Source organism: Ranitomeya imitator, chromosome 2 (assembly GCF_032444005.1).
Source record: "Ranitomeya imitator isolate aRanImi1 chromosome 2, aRanImi1.pri, whole genome shotgun sequence".
NCBI lineage: Eukaryota > Metazoa > Chordata > Amphibia > Anura > Dendrobatidae > Ranitomeya > Ranitomeya imitator.
The window spans coordinates 311,667,363-311,694,893 of NC_091283.1; the positions used below are offsets into that span (position 1 = coordinate 311,667,363).

The window sequence follows — 27,531 nt, forward strand, 5'->3', positions numbered from 1 at the left end:
AGGTCACAGTTGAATAGGGCTGCTAAGGCTGAAATGTGTACTTTGAGGGTACTAACAGCTAACCCCAGATCTAAGCCCTTCTGCAGGAACTCCAGTATTGCCACTATCGGGACCTCCCCTTCCCGTATTGGCCCTGAGCTGGACAGGAATTTCTTCCATATCCTCCCATAGATCTTGGTCGTTACTGGTTTTCTGCTGCTGAGCAAGGTGAATATTAACCCAGCTGAGAACCCTTCTTTCTCTAGTAACGACCGCTCAAATGCCAGGCTGTCAAATGAAGCCCGGAGTTCTGCGGGTGGTTGAAGGGACCCTGAGTTAGAAGGTCCTGGTCTTCCGGGAGAACCCACGGGTCCGTCACTGACATCACTCTCAGCCAGTAAAACCACGGTCTTTTCGGCCAGAAGGGCGCTATCACGATCACTCTGGCCTTGTCTTCCCTGATCTTCCTCAGAACCACTGGGATTAGACATATCGGTGGGAAGGCATACAGGAGTCCAGACGTCCATTCTATGCTGAAGGCGTCTACTGCCAACGGCCTGTCTGTAGGGTCCAGGGAGCAGAACTTTTGGACTTTCTTGTTGACTTTTGAGGCAAAGAGGTCCACCCTGGGTTTTCCCCACATGTGCACTATCCATTGAAAAACTGACTTTTTTAAGGACCATTCCCCTTGCCTCAAGTGGTTCCTGCTTAGAAAGTCTGCCTTTATGTTGTCCACACCTCGGATATCCTGGGCCGATAATGACAGGAAGTGCCTTTCGGCTAGAGACATGAGTCTTGTGGTTATGTGCATCAGTGCCCGAGAGCGGGTGCCTCCCTGGTGGTTCACGTATGCGACCGCTGTTCGGTTGTCCGATAGGACTCTCACATGATGCCCTGCCAAGTGTGGAAGTAATCTCTCTAGCGCCCTTTCTATTGCTAGGAGCTCCCACTCGTTTGAGGATAGATCTTTCTCCTCTTGAGCCCAGGGGTCTTGGACCCATAGTGTGTCTGAGTGAGCTCCCCATCCCCATGGACTGGCGTCCGTTGTGATTACCATGGAGGCTGTGAATGTCCAGGGAACTCCTCTGGGGGATGACTCTATCTGTAACCACCATCTGAGAGATTGGAGCACAGAGAGTGGGAGAGTGAGCTTCTGCTCTAACTGTCCCTGAAGTTCTCGGTCGTTCTGCAGCACACACCATTGCAGTTCTCTTGCATGGAACTGGGCCCATTTTACTGCTGGTATGCAGGAGGTTAGGGAGCCCAACACCGACAAGGCCCTTCTTAAAGTCATTTCCGTTTTTTTTAATGTGGCCATAATCATCTGTTTGATTTTTTCTTCTTTTTCTACTGGGAGGCGACACTCCTGTGCCACGGAGTCTACCGTTATCCCCAGGAAATTCTGGATCATTGCCGGCTCTAGCTTGGACTTCTTGAGATTTAGTTGCCATCCCAGTGTCTGAAGAGTATCCATCACTATCCTGACCTGCTCCTGACAGTGAGAAAAGTTCTTTCCCACTATCAGGAAGTCGTCCAAGTAGGGAATTATTAGAGTGTCTTTTTCCCTGAGATGTGCTGTGACCTATGCAATCAGCTTCGTAAATACGCGTGGGGCGGTTGCTATCCCAAAGGGCAGAGCCCTGTACTGGAAGTGACGCAGCTGGGACCCCATCTGAACTGCCACTCTGAGGAACTGATGATCTTGTTGTCTGATTGGGACGTGATAATAAGCGTCCTTGAGGTCGAGGACGGACATGTAGCATTGGGGATAGAGAAGTTTCACCGCCGATTTTATGGTTTCCATCTTTAATGATGGTACTACAAGAAATTTGTTGAGGCCTTTTAGATTTATAATTGTCCTCCAAGAGTTGTCCGTTTTTTTTATGAGAAAAAGAGGGGAATAAAATCCTTCCCTCCTTTCGTCTATAGGAACTTCTTCCAAGACGTGCTTGTCTAGGAGTGATGTTACTTCCCCCTCCAGACTGTCTTGCTTCTCTTGGGAGGACTGTACCGGGATCTGCATATACCTTCTTGGAGGCCAGTGGTGAAACTTTAGTCTTAGGGCTGATCCTACGATCTGCCGGATCCATATGCTGGAGGAGATCCTCTCCCAGGCTGGAAGGAAGTGAGAGAGCCTCCCTCCCACCTGAGAAGGACCGTCACTGGGAGGGTTTTTTGGTGTCTCTGGGGGACTTGCCGAAATAGAAGCCCTTTCCTCCCCTGGGTCGCTTGTCCAGGTTGCTTCTGTCTCGGTCCCTGTACTACTGTCTTCGGAATCTTTGGCCTCTCCGAAAGGAGCGACGAAAGGGCTGAAACGGCTGTCTTGGAAAGTTCTTCTTTTTATCACCGGCCTTCTCCAGTACCTCATCTAATGCCGGTCCGAACAGGAAGTTTCCCTCACAAGGCAAAGAACAAAGCTTCATTTTGGCCTGAGTGTCCCCTGGCCAGCATTTAAGCCATACGGCACGGCGTCCAGTGTTAGCTAACGCTGCTGATTTTGCTGCCAGCCTAGCAGACTCTGCTGATGCTTCAGCCAGAAACATAGCCGCTGCCCTCATAGTTGGAAGTGACTCTAGAATAGCTTCCCTGGGAGCTTTTTGCTCCACCTGTTCCTCCAGGTTGTCTATCCAGATCTTAAGGGATCTGGCGACACAAGTGGCCACGATAGCTGGCCTTAGTGCTCCCGCTGAGGCTTCCCAAGCTGTCTTCAGGGAACTGTCCACCTTCCTGTCCAGAGGTTCTTTTAGAGAACCTAGGTCCTCGAAAGGCAGGGAGGACTTCCTGGCCACTTTTGAGACCGCCACATCGATTTTTGGGGCTCTGTCCCAAGATGAGGATGCTTCCTCTTCAAAGGGATACCTTCTTTTTAGGAAGGTAGTTATTTTGGACCTCTTTTCCGGCCTTTGCCATTCCCTTTTGATTAGTTCTTGAATTTGATCGTTAACAGGGAATGATCTCCGTTTCTTCTTTTGTAGGCCACTGAACATGAGTTCTTGGGCTGTCTTTTTGGCCTTCTCCTCTACCAGCCCCATGGTAGAGCGAACAGCTTTAATAAGTTTATCTGTAGCCTCTGCTGGAAAGGTGTCTTCCTCCTCAGAGCTACTATCAGAAGAGCGGGCCGTATCAGAATCCTGCTCTGACCCCGAGGAATCCCTTTGGGATGCTATAGAGGGGCTGGATCTGTCCCTAGATCTGGCATCTGTGTCAGGTGTCTGTAATGCTCTTACGGACTTAGAGACTTCGGACTGAATCAGAGATCTTAGGCTGTCCGTAAAGGAGGGTGTTTCCTCCGCCACAGTCTGGTTAATACAGTCCTGACACAGTCTTTTACCCCAAGATGACATTAAAGGCTTTTTACATAAGGGACATTCTCTATTTTAGTCTTCGCCTTATACTTTTTGGGGACCTCCTATACTCCACCCCGCAATGTATGTAAGAAAAGAGGGGAGAGACGGAGATAAGAGAAGAGAAAATAACAGACATTAGCGTACTGGACTTTCTCGTAGTTCACTCACCACTCGGACGTTTTCAAAGTACGGGTACCTGATCCGGAGGTTGGCTGGTTTTCTCCGTGTCTCCCAGTGAGACTAGGGACCCCTCCTTGTTACGCCGATCCGTCCTTATACTGTCCGAGCGGCTTTTGCTGCTGACATGGCGGGTGTGGCTCTTTTCGCTTGAGCGAGACCGCCTCTCCTGCACCTCTTGCTGTGGTATCAAATGCTCTGGCGAGAAACTCTCCATTATACACACCAGCACACAAGAGTAGTCACCTTCAACCTGCCTGGCTTTAGTGACACATGGCAGCACTACTAGCTCGTTTAAATAGAGTCCCCTTTTTTTTTTTTTTTTTTTTTTTTAAAGGAACCACCTGGTTGATCCTGCCTTACTGGTCGCTTCAGTGATCAGGTGTACCATCGCACCTGTCATGAATGATTACCTGGCTGATCGTGCCTGCACCACTTCCGGTGCTCCTATATGCAATCAATCACCTGGTTGATCCTGCCATCGCTAGCGCAACGCCTGCGCTGTAAAAACATGCCCAAGCGCGCACCTGGCAACCACATCCGGTGCGCGCTTTAATATCCACCATTTACCTGGTTGATCCTGCCTCTGTCAGAGCAGCGCGCGCGCACCCGGCCTCACTACCGATGCGCGCCGCTGTACTATGCTCCAGGCGCGCATCCGGTCACCACTTCCGGTGCGCGCCGCCTTTCTGGGTCCCCCCGGCGCCATGCTCCTGCACGGGGGTTCCCCCTGCCGCCGGCTTCAGCGCCTGTGCGCGCTTTACCTCCAGGCGCGCACCCGGCTCTGCTTGCGGTGCGCGCCGAAGAATCTGTCCCCCCCCTGCTGCGCACATACCTCTCTTTCCCGGATACCTGGTGTCGGCTGGAGGGAGGCTTCCGGGAGTATCCATGCCACAACGTCAGGCAGCGCCTCTTCACTCACCAGACTCTGCTTCAAACCTCTGCCTCAGGTACCGTCAAGGAGGAGGGGGAAGGGGGGAGACCTGCACTCGACAGGGAGAACCACCAAACCTCCGAGGAGCTTACCTCGCCCGGGCACCGATGTGCCTCACGGGCTGCATGGCCACCTTTGGTCAACAGGGAGGGCACCATAAAGTGACCCCCGTGGACAGGCAGGATTTCCGCTCGACAGGGGGGGAACGCGCCTGCGGCCTCCGTGGAGTATCTTCACCCAGGCGTTCGCCTCGTGGGCTGTGGCCATGCTTCGCTCAGGGGGGGCATGATATACATTGACCCCCGAGGCGACTACGGGTACCTGGTGACGGGTGCAGCAGACAGCGTCCGCCCAAATCCACCCGACCCAGGCCCCGGCATCTTCTTCTGTCTTCAGACGACTTCCATCTTGAGGGTTCCCCGTCAAGGACAGGAAACCAACTGATGTGGAGAGAGGAGCTGCCCATTTTATCTTGAAGGTTTCCTGTCCTTGATGGGCGGATCCCCTCTCTCGTGGTGCCGTCATGTATGATGGAAAAACTCTTTGCAAATTCAAAACAATGTTTTTTTTGTCTTTAGGTATAGCTTCACAGTGTCGATCAGTTTGCATCTGCTCGTCTCCCAAACAGTAAATTTGTAAAAATGTTGGGTCTTGATTAAGCATCCAACCTATTGTGTGATAGATTTGTCCCTGGACTTTAAAAGCAGGGCTGTGGAGTCGGTAAGCCACAGTTGCGACTCCGACTCCTGGATTTTATTAGGTTCCGACTCCGACTCCGGATCCGACTCCATCATAAATGGCCAATTCGTAACAATAAATTTACTGTTGTCAAATATTAGCATCGTGCTTATTCAGTTTCTCACATCATATAAGTAATCAGACCACTTAGAGCAAAAACTATATTTATTAGAATACAGTTAGAATATAGCAAATAACTTTTATAAACTTTTCTAAACTCTTGTAAGTAAATATGCAATAAACACTGTTATGCAGTTAATAAGAAGAAATCTATAAATTTGTCCTCAGAAAAAGTATTGCCTCTGTCAGATCCTCCTTCATGGATGCCCTCAAATCTGATCTAATTATTTTGAGAGAACAGAACAACCTCTCTACACTAACTTGGGTTGGTGGCAAAGCAGTAACCACTCAGGCAACATCTCTGACAATGTCAGGATACAGAGGAATCGCTTGTTGCACTGTTATTTTTGATGAACGGTCAAATTTCTCAATTTCTTTTAGTGCACATGAAAAATTCTGAAATGTACTGGCTGTGTTCTTTGATGGGGATGACTCTTCTATGCGGGAACGCTTTACACGGTCCAAATATTTTTCGAAATTAAATTCTTCATCAGTTGATGAGGCTGAAGATGTGGCTGGACGACCAAATTCTTCTTGTTCCTCCTGACTGTTCTGCAACCCTTTCATCCTTACTGCTATTTCAAACAGAGCTTCTTTTCCATTAGTTAGCTATTGATCATCTAGAAGAATCCGATGCATTGGGTCTACATAAACAGCTGTCAAAAGAATGTTATTTTGGAATAGTAGCTCTTCTCTCCGTTTCATTGATGTAGCAATGCCACTTGCAATTAACTCTCCTCTTTGGGACAGGCAAAACATCAGGTTCTTCCACTCCTTTAAGAAAATACCTGGAGTTAAGTCCTCTGCTTGTAATTTTTTAATCACTGTAAATGGGTGCTCTAGCAATTTTTCCAGCTCAGTCACCTGATTCCACTGACTTTCATTTAGCGTCAGTTGAGGGTTAGCCATGTCTACAAGAAAGGTTTTCAGTTCAACCAAGCGCTGAATCATTAAGTAAGTACTGCCCCATTGTGTGGCTTGATCAATAATTGCCCCTTTTCCAGCACGTCGCTTCAAAATTGAGTCAACTTTAGGGGTTCTGGCAACAGTAGCCAATTTTCTCACCTTGCCAATCAGTGCAGCAGCATGTCCTTCTTGCAGACTGTCTCTTATAGCCAGCTGTAGCGTATGCACAACACAGCGCATGTGATGAATGAAAGAACGTATTGACACAGTTTCAACAAGATCATCTAAACTATCATGTTGCTGTTCATCTGAAGCAACTTCAGTGTGCTCCTCAGTTACAATACTGTGTTCCTCTATTTCAAACATTTCTGTGTCTGTGGACCCAGAATGTTCTTCTAGCTGCTGGTCACCATCATTACTCTCATTCATTAGCTTAATAGTACTTATCATATTTGAAGCATTGTCATTTACGACAGAAAGAACTTGCTCTTTTTTAAGTTCATAGTCTTGCAGAACCTTTTCCACCAAGACCTGGAGAAACTCACTGGTGTGATGAGCTTTGGTGTCTTTTACTGCCAATGTCTTGGTAACTATTTCATTTTTGTCACAAACAAATCGGACATTGATGGCAAAATAGTTCACTCTGTGACGTGTGCAGGCATCCATTTTAAGAAACAGAAAGCGTCCCTTGAGAGTTTTTTTTAAGTTCTTCCTTTTGTTTAACCCCTTAATCCCATATGACGTACTATCCCGTCCAGGTGACCTGGGACTTAATTCCCAGTGACGGGATAGTACGTCATATGCGATCGGCCGTGCTCACGGGGGGAGCGCGGCCGATCGCGGCCGGGTGTCAGCTGCCTATCGCAGCTGACATCCGGCACTATGTGCCAGGAGCGGTCACGGACCGCTCCCGGCACATTAATCCCGGCACACCGCGATCAAAGATGATCGCGGTGTGCCGGCGGTGCAGGGAAGCATCGCGCAGGGAGGGGGCTCCCTGCGTGCTTCCCTGAGACGATCGGTACACGGTGATGTACTCACCGTGTACCGAGCGTCTTCTCCCTGCAGTCCCCGGATCCAAAATGGCCGCGGGGCTGCATCCGGGTCCTGCAGGGAGCACTTCCGGGTCAGGATCAGGCTGCAGCTGCAGCTCTAATCCTGCCCGGCTGTATGTCAGATCACCGATCTAACAGAATGCTGTGCACACTATCAGATCGGTGATCTGTGATGTCCCCCCCTGGGACAAAGTGAAAAAGTAAAAAAAAAAATTTCCACACGTGTAAAAAAAAAAAAAATAAAATAAATAAAATTCCTAAATAAAGAAGAAAAAAAAAATATTATTCCCATAAATACATTTCTTTATCTAAAAAGAAAACAATAAAAGTACACAAATTTAGTATCGCCGCGTCCGTAACGACCCGACCTATAAAACTGGCCCACTAGTTAACCCCTTCAGTGAACACCGTAAGAAAAAAAAAAAAAAAACGAGCCAAAAAACAACGCTTTTTTACATAACGCTGAACAAAAAGTGGAATAACACGCGATCAAAAAGACGGATATAAATAACCATGGTACCGCTGAAAACGTCATCTTGTCCCGCAAAAAACGAGCCGCCATATAGCATCATAACCAAAAAAACAAAAAAAGTTATAGTCCTCAGAATAAAGCGATGCCAAAATAATTATTTTTTCTATAAAATAGCTTTTATCGTATAAAAGCGCCAAAACATAAAAAAAATGATATAAATGAGGTATCGCTGTAATCGTACTGACCCGAAGAATAAAACTGCTTCATCAATTTTACCAAACGCGGAACGGTATAAACGCCTCCCCCAAAAGAAATTCATGAATAGCTGGTTTTTGGTCATTCTGCCTCACAAAAAATCGGAATAAAAGGCGATCAAAAACTGTCACGTGTCCGAAAATGTAACCGATAAAAACGTCAACTCGTCCCGCAAAAAACAAGACCTCACATGACTCTGTGGACCAAAATATGGAAAAATTATAGGTCTCAAAATGTGGAGACGCAAAAACTTTTTTGCTATAAAAAGCGTTTTTTAGTGTGTGACGGCTGCCAATCATAATAATCCGATATAAAAAACGCTATAAAAGTAAATCAAACCCCCCTTCATCACCCCCTTAGTTAGGCTAGGTTCACATTGCGTTAATGGGTTAACGCTAACGGACAGCGTTGCACGGCGAAAATGTCACAATTAACGCCGTGCAACGGGTCCGTTAGCACACCCATTGACAGCAATGTGATTTTCGGGTGTAGCGCATCGCTAGAGCGTGCCATTTTCGGCTCGCGCTAGCAAGGTGCCGTTCTTTTGTGGCGCGCCTCGGACGCTGCTTGCAGCGTCCGCGGCGCGCCCGAGGTCCGATCCCCGATCTTCCAGAGCGGGGACGTTAACGCGACCACTAAACACGACACCTAAAAAGACATTGCGTTAGCGCAATCCGCTAGCGCTAAACGGATTTCCCTAACGCAATGTGAACCTAGCCTTAGGGAAAAATAATAAAATTTAAAAAAATGTATTTATTTCCATTTTCCCATTAGGGTTAGGGCTAGGGTTAGGGCTAGGGTTAGGGTTTAGATTACATTTACGGTTGGGATTAGGGTTGGGATTAGAATTAGGGGTGTGTCAGGGTTAGGTGTGTGGTTAGGGTTACAGTTGGGATTAGGGTTTGGGGTACGTTTGGATTAGGGTTTCATTTATAATTGGGGGGTTTCCACTGTTTAGGCACATCAGGGGCTCTCCAAACGCGACATGGCGTCCGATCTCAATTCCAGCCAATTCTGCATTGAAAAAGTAAAACAGTGCTCCTTCACTTCCGAGCTCTCCTGTGCGCCCAAACAGGGGTTTACCCCAACATATGGGGTATCATCGTACTCGAGACAAATTGGACAACAACTTTTTGGGTCCAAGTTCTCTTGTTATCCTTGGGAAAATAAAAATTTGGGGGGCTAAAAATCATTTTTGTGAAAAAAAAAAAGAATTTTTATTTTCACGGCTCTGCGTTATAAACTGTATTGAAACACTTAGGGGTTCAAAGTTCTCACAACACATCTAGATAAGTTCCTTGGGAGGTCTAGTTTCTAATATGGGGTCACTTGTTGGGGGTTTGTACTGTTTGGGTACATCAGGGGCTCTGCAAATGCAACGTGACTCCTGCAGACCAATCCATCTAAGTCTGCATTCCAAATGGCGCTCCTTCCCTTCCGAGCTCTGCCATGCGCCCAAACAGTGGTTCCCCCCCACATATTGGGTATCAGCATACTCAGGACAAATTGTACAACAACTTTTGGGGTCCAATTTATTCTGTTACCCTTGTGAAAATACAAAACTGGAGGCTAAAAAATATTTTTTGCGAAAAAAAAAAATTATTTTAACGGCTCTGCGTTATAAACTGTAGTGAAACACTTGGGGGTTCAAAGCTCTCAAAACACATCTAGATAAGTTCCTTAGGGGGTCTAGTTTCCAAAATGGTGTCACTTGTGGGGGATTTTAATGTTTAGGCACATCAGGGGCTCTCCAAACCAACATGGCGTCCCATCTTAATTCCAGTCAATTTTGCATTGAAAAGTCAAATGGCGCTCCTTCCCTTCCGAGCTCTGCTATGCGCCCAAAAAGTGGTTTACCCCCACATATGGGGTATCGTCGTACTCAGGACAAATTGCACAACAACGTTTGTGGTCTAATTTCTTCTCTTACCCTTGGGAAAATAAAAAATTGGGGGCGAAAAGATCATTTTTGTGAAAAAATAAGATTTTTAATTTTTACGGCTCTGCATTATAAACTTCTGTGAAGCACTTGTTGGGTCAAAGTGCTCACCACACATCTAGATAAGTTCCTTAAGGGGTCTACTTTTCAAAATGGTGTCACTTGTGAGGGGTTCCAATGGTTAGGCACATCAGGGGCTCTCCAAACGCAACATGGCGTCCCATCTCAATTCCTTTCAATTTTGCATTGAAAAGTCAAATGGCGCTCCTTTCCTTCCGAGCTCTGCCATACGCCCAAACAATGGTTTACACCCATATATGGGGTATCAGTGTACTCAGGACAAATTGGACAACAATTTTTGAGGTCCAATTTATTCTCTTACTCTTGGGAAAATAAAAAATTGGGGGCGAAAAGATCATTTTTGTGAAAAAATATGATTTTTTATTTTTACGGCTCTGCATTATAAACTTCTGTGAAGCAATTGGTCGATCAAAGTGGTCACCACACATCTAGATAAGTTCCTTAGGGTGTCTACTTTCCAAAATGGTGTCACTTGTGGGGGGTTTCAATGTTTAGGCACATGAGGGGCTCTCCAAACGCAACATGGCGTCCCATCTCAATTCCTTTCAATTTTGCATTGAAAAGTCAAATGGCGCTCCTTTCCTTCCGAGCTCTGCCATGCGCCCAAACAGTGGTTTACCCCCACATATGGGGTATCAGCGTACTCAGTACAGATGGTACAACAACGTTTGGCATCCATTTTATCCTGTTACCCTTGGTAAAATAAAACAAATTGGAGCTGAAATAAATTTTGTGTGAAAAAAAGTTAAATATTCATTTTTATTTAAACATTCCAAAAATTCCTGTGAAACCCCTGAAGGGTTAATAAACTTCTTGAATGTGGTTTTGAGCACCTTGAGGGGTGCAGTGTTTAGAATGGTGTCACACTTGGGTATTTTCTATCATATACACCCCTCAAAATGACTTCAAATGAGATGTGGTCCCTAAAAAAAAAATGGTGTTGTAAAAATGAAAAAATTGCTGGTCAACTTTTAACCCTTATAACTCCCTAACAAAAAAAAATTTTGGTTCCAAAATTGTGCTGATGTAAAGTAGACATGTGGGAAATGTTACTTATTAAGTATTTTGCGTGACATATATCTGTGATTTAAGGGCATAAAAATTTAAAGTGGGAAAATTGCGAAATTTTCTACATTTTCGCCAAATTTCCGTTTTTTTCACAAATAAACGCAAGTTATATCGAATAAATGTTACCACTAAAATGAAGTACAATATGTCACGAGAAAACAGTGTCAGAATCGCCAAGATCCGTTGAAGCGTTCCAGAGTTATAACCTCATAAAGGGACAGTGGTCAGAATTGTAAAAATTGGCCCGGTCATTAACGTGCAAACCACCCTCGTGGCTTAAGGGGTTAAAAGCTTCTTCGATTACTAATTTTCTAATACTCTCTCTCTCTCTCCAGAGAAACACCAAGCTTGCGGGCCATTTCCCCATTCAGACACATAAAAGCTGGTCGTGAAAATAATGAAATAGGCACACTATCCTTTACAACAAGCTCTATGATCTGTTATTTAAATGTATCTACTGTCATTGTCACAGTAACTTTGTTACTGACAAAATATCTTGCAACTGATGGCTGTAAAGTTCTCTGCTCCTTTGTTTGGCTGGAAGAGCTGGGCACTGGTTCATTGGTTTGGATGCAGTCTTTCTCATCCACTGCTTTCAGTACTTCTGGATGAAAGCGCTGTAAATGTATCTTTAGATTAGAAGCTCTGGTAGGAGCATTTTTATCTTTGCCTGAATATGCACTGATCTTGGCTTCACAGCATTTGTTTTCGTCTGGATCATTTGTCATACACTGACAGACATAATGTTTTCTATCTTGAGTGATGGTGAAATGTTCAAATACAGCTGATTTAATGTGACGCTTCTTTGACATTCTCAGGTTTTTAATTCTGCATTCACAATCCAAATGACAATTATTTTTCCTAAAAACAATTGTACAAAATTATTGCCAGGTCGTACAACTGATATAGTGGTCAGTAATACTGTTATTCCTCATGTACTCACAGTTAACTGATGCAAAGTTTGTTGAAAGGATAATACTTCTTACAGTCTTCCTCTTCTGAGTAGCAGCTGTGAGATGCTTGGAAGATGCACACCAAACATCTAGTCTAGAGGAGGAGCTTTACTACTAAGAATTTGCAACACATTTTCACTTTCAGTTTCATACATTGTAAGTAGGGGGTTGGGGCAGCATGAGGTTAACCAAGTATAAGATTAGATAAGGGCAGTGGAGAACAGTGACACACAAGAAGTAAGAAATGTCTCTATGGCTACGTTCACATTAGCGTTGAGCGTCGGTGCGTCGGCGACGCAACGCACGACGCACCAAAAACGCATGCAAAAACGCTGCGTTTTGCGATGCGTGCGTCGTTTTTTGACGAAAATCGGACGCACGAAAAATGCAACTTGTTGCATTTTCTTGCGTCCGACGCTAGCGTCGAAAACGACGCACGTGTCGGAAAACGCAACAAAAAAAACGCACGCGTCCCCCATGTTAAACATAGGGGCGCGTCGCCGCTGCGTCGCCGACGCAACAGCGACGCACATTAGCGGAACGCTACGTTCACATTAGCGTTGCGCGCTGGTGCGTCGGCGACGCAACGCACGACGCACCAAAAACGCATGCAAAAACGCTGCGTTTTGCGACGCGTGCGTCGTTTTTTGACGAAAATCGGACGCACGAAAAATGCAACTTGTTGCATTTTCTTGCGTCCGACGCTAGCGTCGAAAACGACGCACGTGTCGGAAAACGCAACAAAAAAACGTACGCGTCCCCCATGTTAAACATAGGGGCGCATCGCCGCTGCGTCGCCGACGCAACAGCGACGCACATTAGCGGAACGCTAATGTGAACGTAGCCTATCTCCAGCAGAACTGCTTATCACTGTTGTTCATAGTTTGATAGAACATATATATTTGAGTAACATTTATAAAATTCATATGAAAGTTCAATTATGAAATATTAATACATTTTTTTAAAGCTGGAGTCGGTACATTTCTACTGACTCCGACTTCAACGAAAACTAACTCCGACTCCACGACTCCGACTCCACAGCCCTGTTTAAAAGTTAGCATAAATCCTGCTTCAAGTCCAGCTGTCTCACCAAAGGATGTAATCTTGAAATATGAATTGTATCTCCTAATAATTTGCAGTAAATGTTTAGACTCATGAGTTGTTCCCAACATGTATGAAGAAGGTGGTTCGGGAGGTAGAGTTAAAGATGGCAAACTGACTTTACCATTTGACCACCACATACCAGGCGATTTAAAGTTAAGCTTCTTTGCTTGACAATGTTTTCATATTACGTCCATTTTGCTTATTATCATTTTCAGATGTGACCTATAGTCCTGAATTAAGTCGTAGTGAAACACTTACAAACTCAAGTCAGCCTGCCTACATCATTTTGAGGAACAAAAGGATGATTGTCAGATGTTTCCACATCCCTTAATTCAGCCTGTCTTTATTTTACACTAAATTGTGTAAAATAATAAATCTCCTCATATGTTTCCCTCATTATCTCCAGTAATTGTATTATTATTCAGGATTTTTATGATGTTACATCTGCTCATCTTCATCTCATTCAGGTCCCATCAATATCGGATCATCTCAGTGAAGATCTCTCATACAAAATCATTTTTCTGAATTACCCATCAAAGATGGATATGGACAGAGACAAGATGGTGGAGAGGATATTACACCTCACCCTAGAGATCCTCTTCCAGCTTACTGGAGAGGTGAGAGATTCTGATGACGTCACATTACATCATTCTTATCTATGGGAATAACAGATGGACAGAACTGGAGAGGTGAGGACTCTGGAAATGTCTGTAGTGAGATTTATTAATGTGTCTCTCCATAACCAGGATTACACAGTAGTGAAGAAGACCTCTAGTGAGCACAGTCAGGACCCTGTGTCTGAGATATGGGGAAGACCCCTGAGCCTAATAATGGGCCCTCCACCTCACCCCCTGATACATGAGGACCTCAATGACCAGAAGATCCTAGAACTCACCTACAAGATGATTGAGCTGCTGACTGGAGAGGTGACACTGCTAGGAATGTTGTTACATTATGTAGTGATGCTATGAAAAGATCTGATCTGGGAAATGATGGTATTATTGTATGTGTCAGGTTCCTATAAGGTGTCAAGATGTCACCATCTATTTTTCCATGGAGGAGTGGGAGTATTTAGAAGGACACAAAAATCTGTACAAGGATGTCATGATGGAGGTTCCCCAGCCCCTCACATCACCAGGTAATAGGACTAAATACACACGGCCTATAATTATCTGTATGTAAACAATTAATTCAGTTTGTTTCCTCCAGATCTATCCAGTACGAGGACAACACTAGAGAGATGTCCCCATCCTCTTCTTCCACAGGACTGTAAACAAGAAGATCCCAATGTTCCTCATGATCATCAGGTAGATAGAGAGAAGGTGTCAGGAGATCTCCCCTATGATGTGTAGATGGCTGTGAAGGTCTTTTGCTCAGTCTTGTTTTATCCACCAGTATTATATGTTTTATACTTGTGTAATGAGAACAGTGGAGATGGAAGGATTAGAGCTGATCATATATGTGAATTCTCCATCTGTCTGTGACTTTTACAATATTTGTTTCAGGGTGAAGATCTGACCCATATTAATACTACAGAGACATATGTGAGGGGTGATGAGCGGTGTAAAGAGGAGATTCCTACATATGACTACCCAGGTGAGTAGTAATGATGAGCAAATTTTTTCGGAAAACGATCGTCAGGCATAAATTTGGCACGAATATGGAACCTTTAGATTCGTAATCTGAAACACAAGCAAAATTTTATAAAATATAAAAAAATGGGAAACATTCGGTTAAAAAGTGCGGGAAAATATGTGTGCTGCCACAAAAGTATTTTCAGCTCTTTTGCAACCATAATAGTGGTGTTTCATGAGCGTGGGGCACGTGTTTAATGAGTGGAGGGGTTTGCAAAGCTCAGAGGCGCGGCGTGCTTGAATAAAGTAATGTTTTTTCCCCCTAACTTTATGTGTGCACATTGCAACTAGCCAATCAGGGCGCAGGAAACATCCACAATGTCCTGACACAACGACTTGTGTCATTAGCTGCTGAAATCACATGTCCCTCTCCATATAAATAGAGGACATCTTGTTTTAGCGCGATTTTGACACTGTAACAGCGCAGAGAGGCTTCTCCTGATGCTGGCAGTGTTAGCCGCTAGTTTTTCCCTTCCACCATGACAGCACATCTGATAGAGGGGATCCGCCCAGTCAGGACAGGAACCCTACTGAAAATAAAAGGGCGGTACCTCTCCATCGCTTCAGTTGGGTTTCCTGTCCTGACAGGGACCCTTGTGCAGATTTTTTTCCTACTTACCCACTCCCGTCCCAGCGTGGAAGAACAGGCAGGGCCTGTGCGCTGGTCCTCGGGTGCCCTATGCGCTGTCCGCGGGTCCTCTGGGCCTTAGAGTCCGAGCGCGCATCGGTGCAGCACGGTTGGGTTTCCAGGGCTCCTCCGTGGCTGCCCCTCTGCCGGCGTCCAGGAGCTCCAGCCGCTCCCAGGTAGCGCGACTGACATTACGCGCAAGTCGAGGGCGGGCGCAGGATCCAAGATGGCGGCGCCCATGAAGAAAACGCCGGCCGGCTAAAACAATCCCGGCGGCGTGGCAGAGGGGGAGGGACAACCATTGGGCACCGAAGGAGGCGGGGAGTGTTGTTCATTCATAAATGGGGGATGACCACAGAAGACGCACTCATGCCCAGAACTTCACCATGGAAGTGGGGCAGCAGGAGCCACAGCAGCAGCAGGAGCTATCGCATGATGCCTTGCCAAGCCACCAGCATTCCAAGAAAAGTAGCCGCTCGAGAGCTAGGAGCGGCAGTCGTCCTGTCCGGCAAGACTCCTCGGCATCCAGGAGGGGCGCTGTACGTGCATCTGACCAGCCTCTGAAACCGGTACCCTTGATTGACAGCGGTGGTGAGTGATCTATGTGAATGTCACTCTTATGGTAACAGGGTCCATTTTTCTGCTTGATTACTAGGGGTCGAGGAAGTCAAGCGGTAAAACAAAGAACAGAGTTTGTGCCCGTCGCCAAGACCCGCTTGCAGTACAGTGGCAAAAGGATCTCTGCTCTAACTGCATCAATAAGACCATACAAGAAGAAACCCCTAGTTTTGCCACTAGCCTTAGGGCCATAATACAGGCAGAAATAAAAGACTCCTTAAAAATGGCCTTTAAAAAAAATGAGAAAAAGAAGCCGCAAGGTGCCTACGGATTCGGAGGCCTCTAGGACAGGAAGGCTGGGAAAGATCCCTGTCTCCCTCTGCCACCTCCTCCTCCCCCCAGTCCTCAGAATCCTCCTCGGACAGTGACATAGGGGGTCGACCACGTTTCCCAACTGAAGATGTAGAGAGATTGATTAAAGCAGTCAGGGATGCAATGGGCCTATAGGAGGAAAAAACACCTAGGTCATTAGAAGATGTTATGTTCGGGGTTTGGAGGAGAAAAGAAAACGCATGTTCCCTGTCAATGCAAAAATAAAAGCATTGATTGATAAGGAGTGGAGAAAACCTAAGAGATCGACCACCTTACCTTCTTCATTAAAGAGGAGGTACCCCTTTGAGGAGAAAGACTGAAACTTGGGATAAAATCCCTAAAATTGATGACGCCATGGCCAGATCTTTAAAAAAATTTGTCTCTTCCATTGGAATACTCTGGCGTACTAAAGAACCCACTTAACAAAAAAGCAGATAGCTTCTTAAGGCACATCTGAGAAGCATCGGCAGGGGGATTAAAACCAGCAATAGCTGGGACTTGTACTGCCCCTGCTCTCATGATCTGGCTACTGCAGATAGAGGATCAGCTGAGGAATAAAGTACCAAGAGACGACATCCTAGAAAATTTAACCCTAGTACATGGACCAGCAGTTTTTTTGGCAGATTCCTCAGCAGATTCTGCCAGATAAACAGCCAGAGGAGCAGGCTTGTCCAATGCGGCAAGAAGAGCCCTGTGGCTCAAAGGATGTCCGGGGGATTTACCATCCAAACATAAACTGTGTTCCATCCAGTGTGACGGTCAATTCCTTTTTGGGAAAAGATTAGAAGAAATCTTAGAACAAGCAGGGGACAAAAAGAAAAGCTTTCCCAGTTTCTCTAGAGAACCCAAAAAGCCTTTCTTTTGGAGAAGAAGATTTAATAGAGGTAGCCCCCCAGGTGATAGGAGAAATTGGGACTTTAAAGATAAAAGAGGGTCGGGCTACATGTTCAAAGGGCCCTCTACGTCATCCAAAAAATCCCCCAATGACATTACATCAGAGGTTGGGGGAAGGCTCTCTCTCTTCCTCCCGGTCTGGGTAAACATCTGCAGGAGTTGTCACCAAAGTTACTCTTAAAAAAGTGCTACTGGTAGCCTTAACATTGGCCCGTAGTGTAGGTGATTTACAGACCCTGTCTATATGCCTTCCTTATACTTAAGTATTCGAAGACAGAATAGTTCTAAGACCAGATCCAGCATATCTCCCCAAGGTAGTCCTTAAATTCCATAGGAGTCAGGAGATTACTTTACCATCATTCTGTAATAATCCTAGGAATCCTGGGGAACAAAAGTTCCATATGTTACACATAAGGAGATCCATGTTACAATATATGTCCATGACCAAGCAGTGGAGGAAAGACCAGACCCTATTCGTAGACTTTCAGGGTAGCAGAAGAGGGTGCGGGGTAGCTAAAAGTACCATTGCCAGATGGATCAGGGAGGCCATTAGTTTATCCTACTCTGCGAGTGGCACTCCGGTTCCTGAAGGCATCAATGCTCATTCCACCAGAGCCGTGGCTATCTCCTGGGCAGAAAAGGCTGAGGTATCGATTGATCAAATTTGTAATGCCGCTACCTCGTCCTCACCCTCAACTTTTTTCAAACATTACCGGCTAGATCTATCCTCTGCTGACCCAACCTTTGGTAGAAGGGTGCTGCAAGTGGTGGTCCCTCCCTAAGGTGTTTCATTCTACAAAAGTGTCTCAAGTGTGCTGTCATGGAGGAAAGTGTCACGCTGCAGCAATGTAGGTATGTGCAGACTCCATGAGGGAGAGTGGGTGAGAGGAAAAGAGGTCACACTTGCCGCACCGCAGCCCAGGGCACGCTGCACTGCGCCACCAGGTGGCGACAGAGAGTGGTCAAAACGAGCCAAGTCAGTAATGGTCGGTAAGCGTATAGTTTAAAGGGGAAAACAGAACTCGTCAAAATACAAGCCGATGGTCAGAACCAGCCAGGAGCAAAGGTACCAGAGACGTGAGACAGAGAACGGAGTCAGAGTAAGCCAAAAGGTCAAAAAGCCAGACAGATGTGTGGTAACAAAGATGGAAAACAGGAGACGAAGTCAGAGTTTTAGCCGAGTCACAAACGGAGGGGATACACACCAGAGTCACACTAGGTCAGGTACAGGAGACAGGTCAGGTACAGGTAAGGGAGGTCAGAGACAAAAGGAACACTGGGGTTTCACAGGTTAGCAGTCCCAGCAAGCCCAAAACTATCACTGACACAAGCTGCCAGCAAGAGCACCAAGAAATAGCCACTCCCACATCAAAGAGAGTCAGAAATGGTTAACCCCACCGTGACCAGGCCGGAGTAGGAGAAACAAAGCAAACGCCGACCCGGATCATGACAGTACCCTCCTCTCAAGGGGGGGCCACTGGACCCCCAGATTTCCCAGGATAGCGGGTGTGAAAGGCCCGGACCAATCGATCCGCATGGACCGACAGCACCGGAACCCAGGACCGGTCCTCAGGACCGTAACCCTTCCAATGAATGAGATACTGGAAGGAACGACGGACCATGCGGGAGTCCACAATCTGTTCCACCTCAAATTCATTCTGGCCTTCCCCCGACACGCGTGGTGGAGGAGAAGGATACCACCCTGAGGAAGGACCCAATGGTTTCAAAAGAGCTTTATGGAACACGTTGGGAATCCGGAAAGATGGAGGAAGACGTAAACTAAAGGTCACAAGTTTGACCACCTCCATAATCTCGTAAGCACCAATGAACTTAGGCCCCAACTTAGCTGAAGGAATCTTGAGCTTTATATTCCGGGTAGACAACCATACCTTATCCCCAACTTGGAATACAGGCCCTACAGATCGATTTTTGTCAGCAAAGAATTTATATTTACCCTGAGCCCCACCAATATTCTTCTGAACTTCCTGCCACACCTCCCCAACCGTTGAACCGCAAAATCAGCCCCAGGACATCCCGAATCCATTTGGGAAAATTCCCCAAAATGAGGGTGAAAGCCATAGTTATAGAAGAAAGGGGAGGTACCTGTGGACTGATTAATGCGATTATTAAAAGCAAACTCAGCCACAGGCAAAGAAGAATACCAATCGTCCTGCCGAGCCGTGACCAGACATTGCAAAATTTGTTCCAGAGACTGATTGGTTCTCTCTGTCTGACCAATAGTCTCAGGATGGTAAGCAGAAGAAAAGTTCAAACAGACACCCAGCCTTTTACAAAAAGCCCTCCAGAACTTGGACACAAACTGCACCCCTCTGTCTGAAACCACATTCAAAGGCACACCATACAATCGCACCACATGTTCCACAAACAACTTAGCAAGCGTCTCAGCATTCGGCAAATCTGACAAAGGCACAAAATGCGACTGCTTACTAAATCTGTCCACCACCCAAATGACAGTTTTTCCATTAGAAGGAGGAAGATTGGTGATAAAATCCATGGACAGATGGGTCCATGGTCTATCGGGAATTGCCAATGGCACCAATTCCCCGGCTGGCCGATTATGCAAGTTCTTTGCACGGACACATACAAAACAGGAGGACACAAATCTAATCACATCCGAGGCCAATGAGGACCACCAAAACAACCTAGCGATCGCTCTATGGGTGGCCGTGATTCCAGGGTGCCCACTCAAAACAGAATCATGAAACTCTCGGAGAACCCTGAGACGAAGTTGAACAGGCACAAAGAGCTTATCCACAAGCATAGACAGAGACTGGGCCTCACGAATCTCTCGCTGCAGCTCCGAGGAAACCCTGCCCACCACACACACCAGGCTGAAGAATGGAGGAAGAAGGCTCAGGAGGTACATCGCGTCCAGGCTACGAGATAAGGCATCAGCCTTAATGTTTTTAGAACCTGGCCGAAAGGTGATAGAGAACTGAAACCGAGAGAAAAAAGTGACCATCTTGCCTGTCTCGGAGTCAGTCTTTTGGCTGACTCAATATAAGCCAGATTCCTATGGTCCGTAATTACAGTGATTTTATGGACAGCCCCCTCCAAAAAATGCCTCCATTCTTCAAAAGCCAATTTAATGGCCATCAATTCTCGATTCCCCACATCATAATTCTTTTCTGCGGGAGAGAATTTCTTAGAGAAGAAAGCACAGGGTCTTAAATTGGTTAGAGTGGCAGGCCCCTGGGACAACACCGCCCTCACCCCCACCTCAGAGGCATCAACCTCTACAATAAATAGTTCTGATGGATCTGGTTGAATCAAAACAGGGGCGGACATGAAACTTTTTTTAATGCCGAAAAGGCCGCTACAGCAGGAGCCGGCCAATTCTTGACATCAGACCCTTTCTGAGTTAAATCTGAGGGGTTTGACAATCTGCAAAAACCCCTTTATAAATTTTCGATAATTTGCGAATCCTAAGAAACGCTGGAGACCCTTAAGATTTAGGTTGCACCAATCAACAATGGCCTGAACCTTTCTAGGGTCCATACGGAACCCCTCAGCAGACAAGATAAACCCCAGAAAGGATAATTCCTGAACAACAAATAAACATTTCTCAGGTTTAGCAAAAAGACAGTTCTCCCGGAGCCTCTGGAGAACTGCACGAAGATGACCTATGTGATCCTGTCTATCCACTGAGTACACCAGAAAATCGTCGAAATAGACTACCATAAAGCATCCAATGAAGTCAGAGAAGACATGATTGATAAAATTCTGGAAAACCGCTGGCGCATTAGTCAGACCGAAAGGCATAACCAAATTCTCCAACAGTTCTTACGAGGTGAGAAAAGCAGTTTTCCACTCATCCCCCTCACGTATACCGATAAGATTGTATGCCCCACAGAGGTCTAATTTAGAAAACCACTTGGCCCCAGACAATTGGTTATACAAATCAGGCATAAGCGGGAGAGGATAAGTGTTCCTCACAGTAATCTTATTTATCTCTCGTAAATCGAGGCATGGGCGCAGACCACCATCTTTTTTTCTTTTTTATTTAACAAAAAAGAACCCAGCCGCCACAGGGGATACAGAGGGGCGAATGTGCCCTTTATGAAGACTCTGAGAGATGTATTCTTTCATGGCAGATCTCTCAGCACCAGATAGATTGTATAAACGGGCCTTGGGCAATTTAGCATTAGAAACCAGGTCTATAGTACAATCAAATGGGTAATGTGGTGGTAAAACCTCAGCCTCTTTTTCCAAGAACACATCCTCAAAGTCTCTCAGGTACTCCGGAATACCCTCGAGACTGACGGATGACACAGACACCGAAATAAGGCAACATTAGAACAATTAGGTCCCCAATTTACAATATCACGGGACCCCAAGTCAATAACCGGGTTATGTAGTTGTAACCATGGAAAACCTAATACCAGTCCAGCCAGGAGATTGTCCAGGACAAATCATGATATACGCTCCTGGTGTAAGGCCCCCACCTTGAGGATAAACTCCTCAGAGATTAAATTAACTACATTCTTTGTGATAGGTGAAGAGTCGATAGCCACTAGTTTAATGGGAGTCTCCAGCCTAACTGTCCCTAACTTACAGGTGGCCACCAGTTTGGAATCAATAAAATTCATGGAGGACCCGCAGTCCACAAAAGCCGAGGTAGCAAAAACACAGTCCATAATAGCTAGTTCCACTTTCAACAATATCTTTGAAAATTAAGAAAAAGGTACCTGTGAATCTGGGTGACCACCACAACAATCGGCCAGACTCAGTCGCTTGAAAGTCGGTGAGCAGGAAGGACAGTCCATTTTCCAATGTCCGGGATCTCCGCAGTAAAAACAGTTTGCCAAGTCGCCGATGTCTCCTCTCCTTTTCTTTGAGAGTGATGGCTCCCACTTTCATGGGCTCAACAGGTGGCAAAGACTCTGGCCTATCAGGAACGAAAGGTGCCTCCCATTGCACGACTCCTCTCGTAACCTCCGATCCATGCGGACAGCCTGAGTCATGGCCTCTTCCAAGAAACTGGGGGAAGGATGGAGAGCCAGAGCATCCTTTAAATGTTCAGACAGTCCCCTCTGGAATAATCACCTGAGAGCCGAGTTGCTCCAGGAAACCTCTGAAGACCACCACCGGAACTCCGAACAGTACCACTCGGCTGAGAGCTTACCCTGAGAGAGCCCCATAATAGTGTCCTCTGCCAATCTAACACAATCCGGGTTCATCATATCAGTCCCAGAGCATCAAAGAACATATTCACAGACATTCTTTCAGGGGCGGTTGGAGGTACGGAAAATGCCCATGACTGCGGACCCTCCCAAAGTAAAGATATAACTATCCCCACCCGCTCATTCTCATCCCCTGAAGATCGGGGACTAAGGGAAAATAATAGTTTGCAACTCTCCTTGAACGCATGGAATTTTTCCTTCTCACCAGAGAACGTGTCAGGTGACACGTCTCTGCAAGCTTCGTCTACACCTGCTTCTGAGAGGTAGTCAAGGTCCTATGCTCCATGGATAATGTCTGCATCATCTGTGTCAGGTTAGTTATTTGATCCGCCAAGGTATGCAGCGGATCCATGACCAGAGATAGAGGAAAAAAAAGTGTGAAATCTCTTTTAAATGTTTCAGGGTCAGTGGTAATGTCACGCTGCAGCAATGCAGGTATGTGCAGACTCCACGAGGGAGAGTGGGTGAGAGAAAAAGAGGTCACACTTGCCGCACTGCAGCTCAGTGCACGCTGCACTGCGCCACCAGGCTTTTGTTTTTTTTTTGGTGTTGTTGGCCACCAGGTGGCGACAGGGAGTGGTCAAAACAAGCCAAGTCAGTAACGGTCGGTAATCGTATAGTTTAAAGGGGAAAACCGAACTCGTGGTCAAAATACAAGCCGAGGGTCAGAACCAGCCAGGAGCAAAGGTACCAGAGACGTGAGACAGAGAATGGAGTCAGAGTAAGCCAAATGCTCGAAAAGCCAGACAGGCGTGTGGTAACAAAGACGGAAAACAGGAGACAAAGTCAGAGTTTTAGCAGAGTCACAAATGGAGGGGATACACACCAGAGTCACACTAGGTCAGGTACAGGAGACAGGTCAGGTAAAGGTAAGAGAGGTCAGAGGCAAAAGGAACACTGGGGTTTCACTGATACAAGCAGCCAGCAAGAGCACCAAGAAATAGCCACTCCCAAATCAAAGAGAGGCAGAAATAGTTAACCCCACCATGACCAGGCCGGAGTAGGAGAAACAAAGCAAACGCCGACCCGGATCATGGCAGAAAGGAAAACAGCAATGTTACTTACCGGTAGCCGTTTTTTCCGGAACCCATGGCAGCACTCGTATATTCCCCCCCTTTATCTCCCCTTCGGTGTGCACTATAGTTTTGGGTGTTTTTAGTTGATATGATGTGGTTATGGTTTTGCCATGTGTACTAACCAGGGGGCCTCTCATGCTCTGTAAACCAACTGAAGCGATGGAGAGGTACTGACTTTTTATTTTCAGTAGGGTTCCTGTCCTGACTGGGCAGATCCCCTCTCTCAGATGTGCTGTCATGGGTTCCGGAAAAAAACGGCTACCGGTAAGTAACCTTAGTGTTTTATCTAGTTAGCTATTCATTTTTTTTTTACTCAGATAGTTTAGCTAGGTAGTGTCCTGTGATATCTACCTTCCAGCAATATTTTTTTTAACATTGTTTGGTGTTTTTTTTATTCCATATTTGGGAGGCAAAATGAGCAAACAGATGAACACCATGCTCTACTGGTTCATCCTGTTAGTTTACAGTTTAATAGAAAACCTGTCATTGTCTTGGTGAATAATTCAGTATTTTTACATAACTTGCTATTTTTACTGACAGTTTAAGTAGAAATGTTCAAAAATAAAAAAATTAAGGATATTTAATTCACAAATAAATATTGGTTTTATTCTCGGCAGATGACTGTACCAGAAGACCAGAGGGACTTCTGAAAGCTTCAATTTTTAAATCAGATGTTCTTGACATCCGACAGGATACAATTGAAGGGAATGCCATTACTCTAGATATATCATCATCCCTTCACAGTAAAGCTCTATCATCTGATCCTTTGAAACAGGTCCTGTCTTCTGATTTATTACCGACTACTAAGGAAAATCAAAGTCACAAAATAAGAATTCAAAAACGAACTGCTCCTAAAGCAAAGAAGCCATTTTCAGAATGTGGAAATAGTTTTCCCGTCAAAACGTCTTTTCTTAAACATCAAAAAATTCACACAGCAAAAAATTGCTTTTCTTGTTCCAAGTGTGGGAAATGGTTTAACCAGAAAGCAAATCTTGAAAGCCACCAGAGAACCCATACAAGGGAGAAGTCTTTTTCATGTTCAGAATGTGGGAAATGTTTTAATTCAAAAACTGTCCTTGATAGGCACATGAGAACCCACACAGGGGAGAAGCCTTTTTCATGTTCAGAATGTAGGAAATGTTTTCGAGATAATTCAGCTCTTTTTAAACATCAGAGAATTCACACAGGGGAGAAGCCTTTTTTATGTTCAGAATGTGGGAAATGTTTTAACAGGAAAGCGCATCTTGTTAGCCACTGGAGAACTCACACAGGGGAGAAGCCTTTTTCATGTTCAGAATGTGGGAAATGTTTTAATGGGAAAGCGCAACTTGATAGCCACAGGAGAACTCACACAGGGGAGAAGCCTTTTTCTTGTTCAGAATGTTGGAAATGTTTTCGAGATAAATCAACTCTTTTTAAACATCAGAGAACTCACACAGGGGAGAAGCCTTTTTTATGTTCAGAATGTGGGAAATGTTTTAACTTAAAATCTGTCCTTTTTAGGCATGTGAAAACCCACACAGGGGAGAAGCCTTTTTCATGTTCAGAATGTGGGAAATGTTTTAACAGGAAAGCGCAACTTGATAGCCACAGGAGAACTCACACAGGGGAGAAGCCTTTTTCATGTTCAGAATGTGGGAAAAGTTTTAACAGGAAAGCACAACTTGATAGCCACAGGAGAACTCACACAGGGGAGAAGCCTTTTTTATGTTCAGAGTGTGGGAAATGTTTTAACTTAAAATCTGTCCTTTTTAGGCACGTGAGAACCCACACAGGGGAGAAGCCTTTTTCATGTTCAGAATGTAGAAAATGTTTTCGAGATAATTCAGCTCTTTTTAAACATCAGAGAACTCACACAGGGGAGAAGCCTTTTTTATGTTCAGAATGTGGGAAATGCTTTAACAGGAAAGCGCATCTTGATAGCCACCGGAGAACTCACACAGGTGAGAAACCTTTTTCATGTTCAGAATGTGGGAAATGTTTTACCAGGAAAGCGCAACTTGATAGCCACAGGAGAACTCACACAGGGGAGAAGCCTTTTTCATGTTCAGAATGTGGGAAATGTTTTACCAGGAAAGCACAACTTGATAGCCACAGGAGAACTCACAGACAGGAGTAGCTTTTTTATGTTCAGAATGTGGGAAATGTTTTAGATATAAATCAGCTCTTTTTACACATCAAAGAACTCATGCAGGAGAGAAGCTTGGACATGAAATTACTTGTATTAAAAGGTTTCTTCAAATCTCAGAGACAAAAGAGTGTGGGAGTATCAATTCATGACAACCTTTGACACACTCAGTGCAGGAATGAATGTGTCACAGGGATTTGTCTTTTTACATCAATTAAGGAATTTGCTCCTCATACCCTGTGGAGGCATCACAACACAGAATCAGACCCCGATCAGAGGACAATAAAACTTTCACACTCCTTATCTATGAACTGGTCCAATATTTATGGACACAACTGTTTATCCCTCTCCCATAATAATAGTTCTGCTTCACGTTACTCGTCTCATCTATTGCATTATTTCTGTGCCCTGTTGTGTATAAATGTGACTCTTCAGATTTTGTATTATTCTATACCTCACGAAGAGACTTGATTAGTCTTGAAAGCTTGCAATTTGTAACTATATTTTCAGTTAGCCATTAAAAGGTATCAACCACTGAGGACGCTCAGTTCTAAATATTTTTCTATCTACTGGCTAACACTGTACAAAGATCTTTCCTGTATCTCAATGAGTGAAGATAAATCAGATGAAATAGACATACAACTGTTAATATAATCTATGATAGTATGAAAACAGAGACTTGCATCCTTTTTGACACCCCTACCTTATGCAGGAATGATCGGATGAGACTGCAGATATTGCGGCGAACAAAATCTCTGTGGGGTTTATTACTGTGTCTTTTGGGTCCCCATGCCATGGATGCCTAAGGTGCCTCTGGTCCCCATGAAGACGACGAGTCATGTACACTTTCTACCTTCTGTGATAGAAAGTAACCTGCTGTTACATGATCATCCACAGGTATAGCCAAAAGCATAACATTGGCCCTGGCCCCTCAGTGAACTTATCTCTCGTTAACCAGCTCCCGGACCCCTAACAGAATGTGTCTCCAGGGTGCAGTGGAGACATATTGGGCCGCATAGGATGATCTAGTCTCAGTCATTTTATAGTGTCCCCTTACTATTGCTGCATTGTTTCATGAATGGTTTTAGACCTTTAGTCCAGACCGCAGTATGTACTAGTCGTCCGAAGTGGTGTAATATGCAATGGGTTCTTCTGAAGGAAATAGCCCAGGGTGCTGAACTAGAAAGCATGTAAAAAAAAGAGTTAATTAGGACCCGTGCAGCCCAGAAAGGAAAGTGGGAGAGGCGGAAGTAACTAGCAAGGAAGAAATAGACTGCAGGAAAGTAAATGTTGGTATTGTGGGCAAAAAGGAAATTTTTATTCTAAATGTTCTACAGAATCAATAGCTACAATCCTGAACCCTCCATAGGAAACTGGTCTTCCAGATGTCTCCCTGTGCTCCGTTGTCACTCCCCAGGGACCCACACTCACTGTCCACATTTTCTTAAGGCCCCTTCACATTAAGCGACGCTGCAGCGATACCGACAACGATCCGGATCGCTGCAGCGTCGCTGTTTGGTCGCTGGAGAGCTGTCACACAGACCGCTCTCCAGTGACCAACGATGCCGGTAACCAGGGTAAACATCGGGTAACTAAGCGCAGGGCCGCGCTTAGTAACCCGATGTTTACCCTGGTTACCATGCTAAAAGTAAAAAAAAACAAACACTAGATACTTACCTACCGCTGTCTGTCCTCCAGCGCTGCGCTCTGCTTCTCTGCTCTCCTCCTGTACTGTCTGTGAGCCGGAAAGCAGAGCGGTGACGTCACCGCTCTGCTTTCTGGCTCACAGACAGTACAGGAGGAGTGCAGAGCACAGCGCTGGAGGACAGACGGCTGTAGGTAAGTATCTAGTGTTTGGTTTTTTTTACTTTTAGCATGGTAACCAGGGTAAACATCGGGTTACTAAGCG

The 27,531-nt window shown here is 45.4% G+C and overlaps 1 protein-coding gene across 2 annotated transcripts in view; it reads left to right on the forward strand.

Moving 5' to 3' along the window:
* Nucleotides 1–27,070, forward strand: part of LOC138663402 (oocyte zinc finger protein XlCOF6-like) — an 85,213-nt gene extending 58,143 nt beyond the window's left edge. Inside the window, exons 2-7 of one of the 2 annotated variants that reach the window (XM_069749586.1) lie at nucleotides 13,596–13,745; nucleotides 13,875–14,054; nucleotides 14,143–14,266; nucleotides 14,338–14,435; nucleotides 14,634–14,724; nucleotides 24,112–27,070. In XM_069749586.1, coding sequence (XP_069605687.1) covers nucleotides 13,668–13,745; nucleotides 13,875–14,054; nucleotides 14,143–14,266; nucleotides 14,338–14,435; nucleotides 14,634–14,724; nucleotides 24,112–25,613 — 2,073 coding nt within the window. In that variant the 5' untranslated portion in view covers nucleotides 13,596–13,667 and the 3' untranslated portion in view covers nucleotides 25,614–27,070. The remainder of the gene's footprint in view (nucleotides 1–13,595; nucleotides 13,746–13,874; nucleotides 14,055–14,142; nucleotides 14,267–14,337; nucleotides 14,436–14,633; nucleotides 14,725–24,111) is intronic. The other variant, XM_069749587.1, reaches the window with a different exon arrangement.
* The last annotated feature ends 461 nt before the right edge of the window (nucleotides 27,071–27,531 follow it).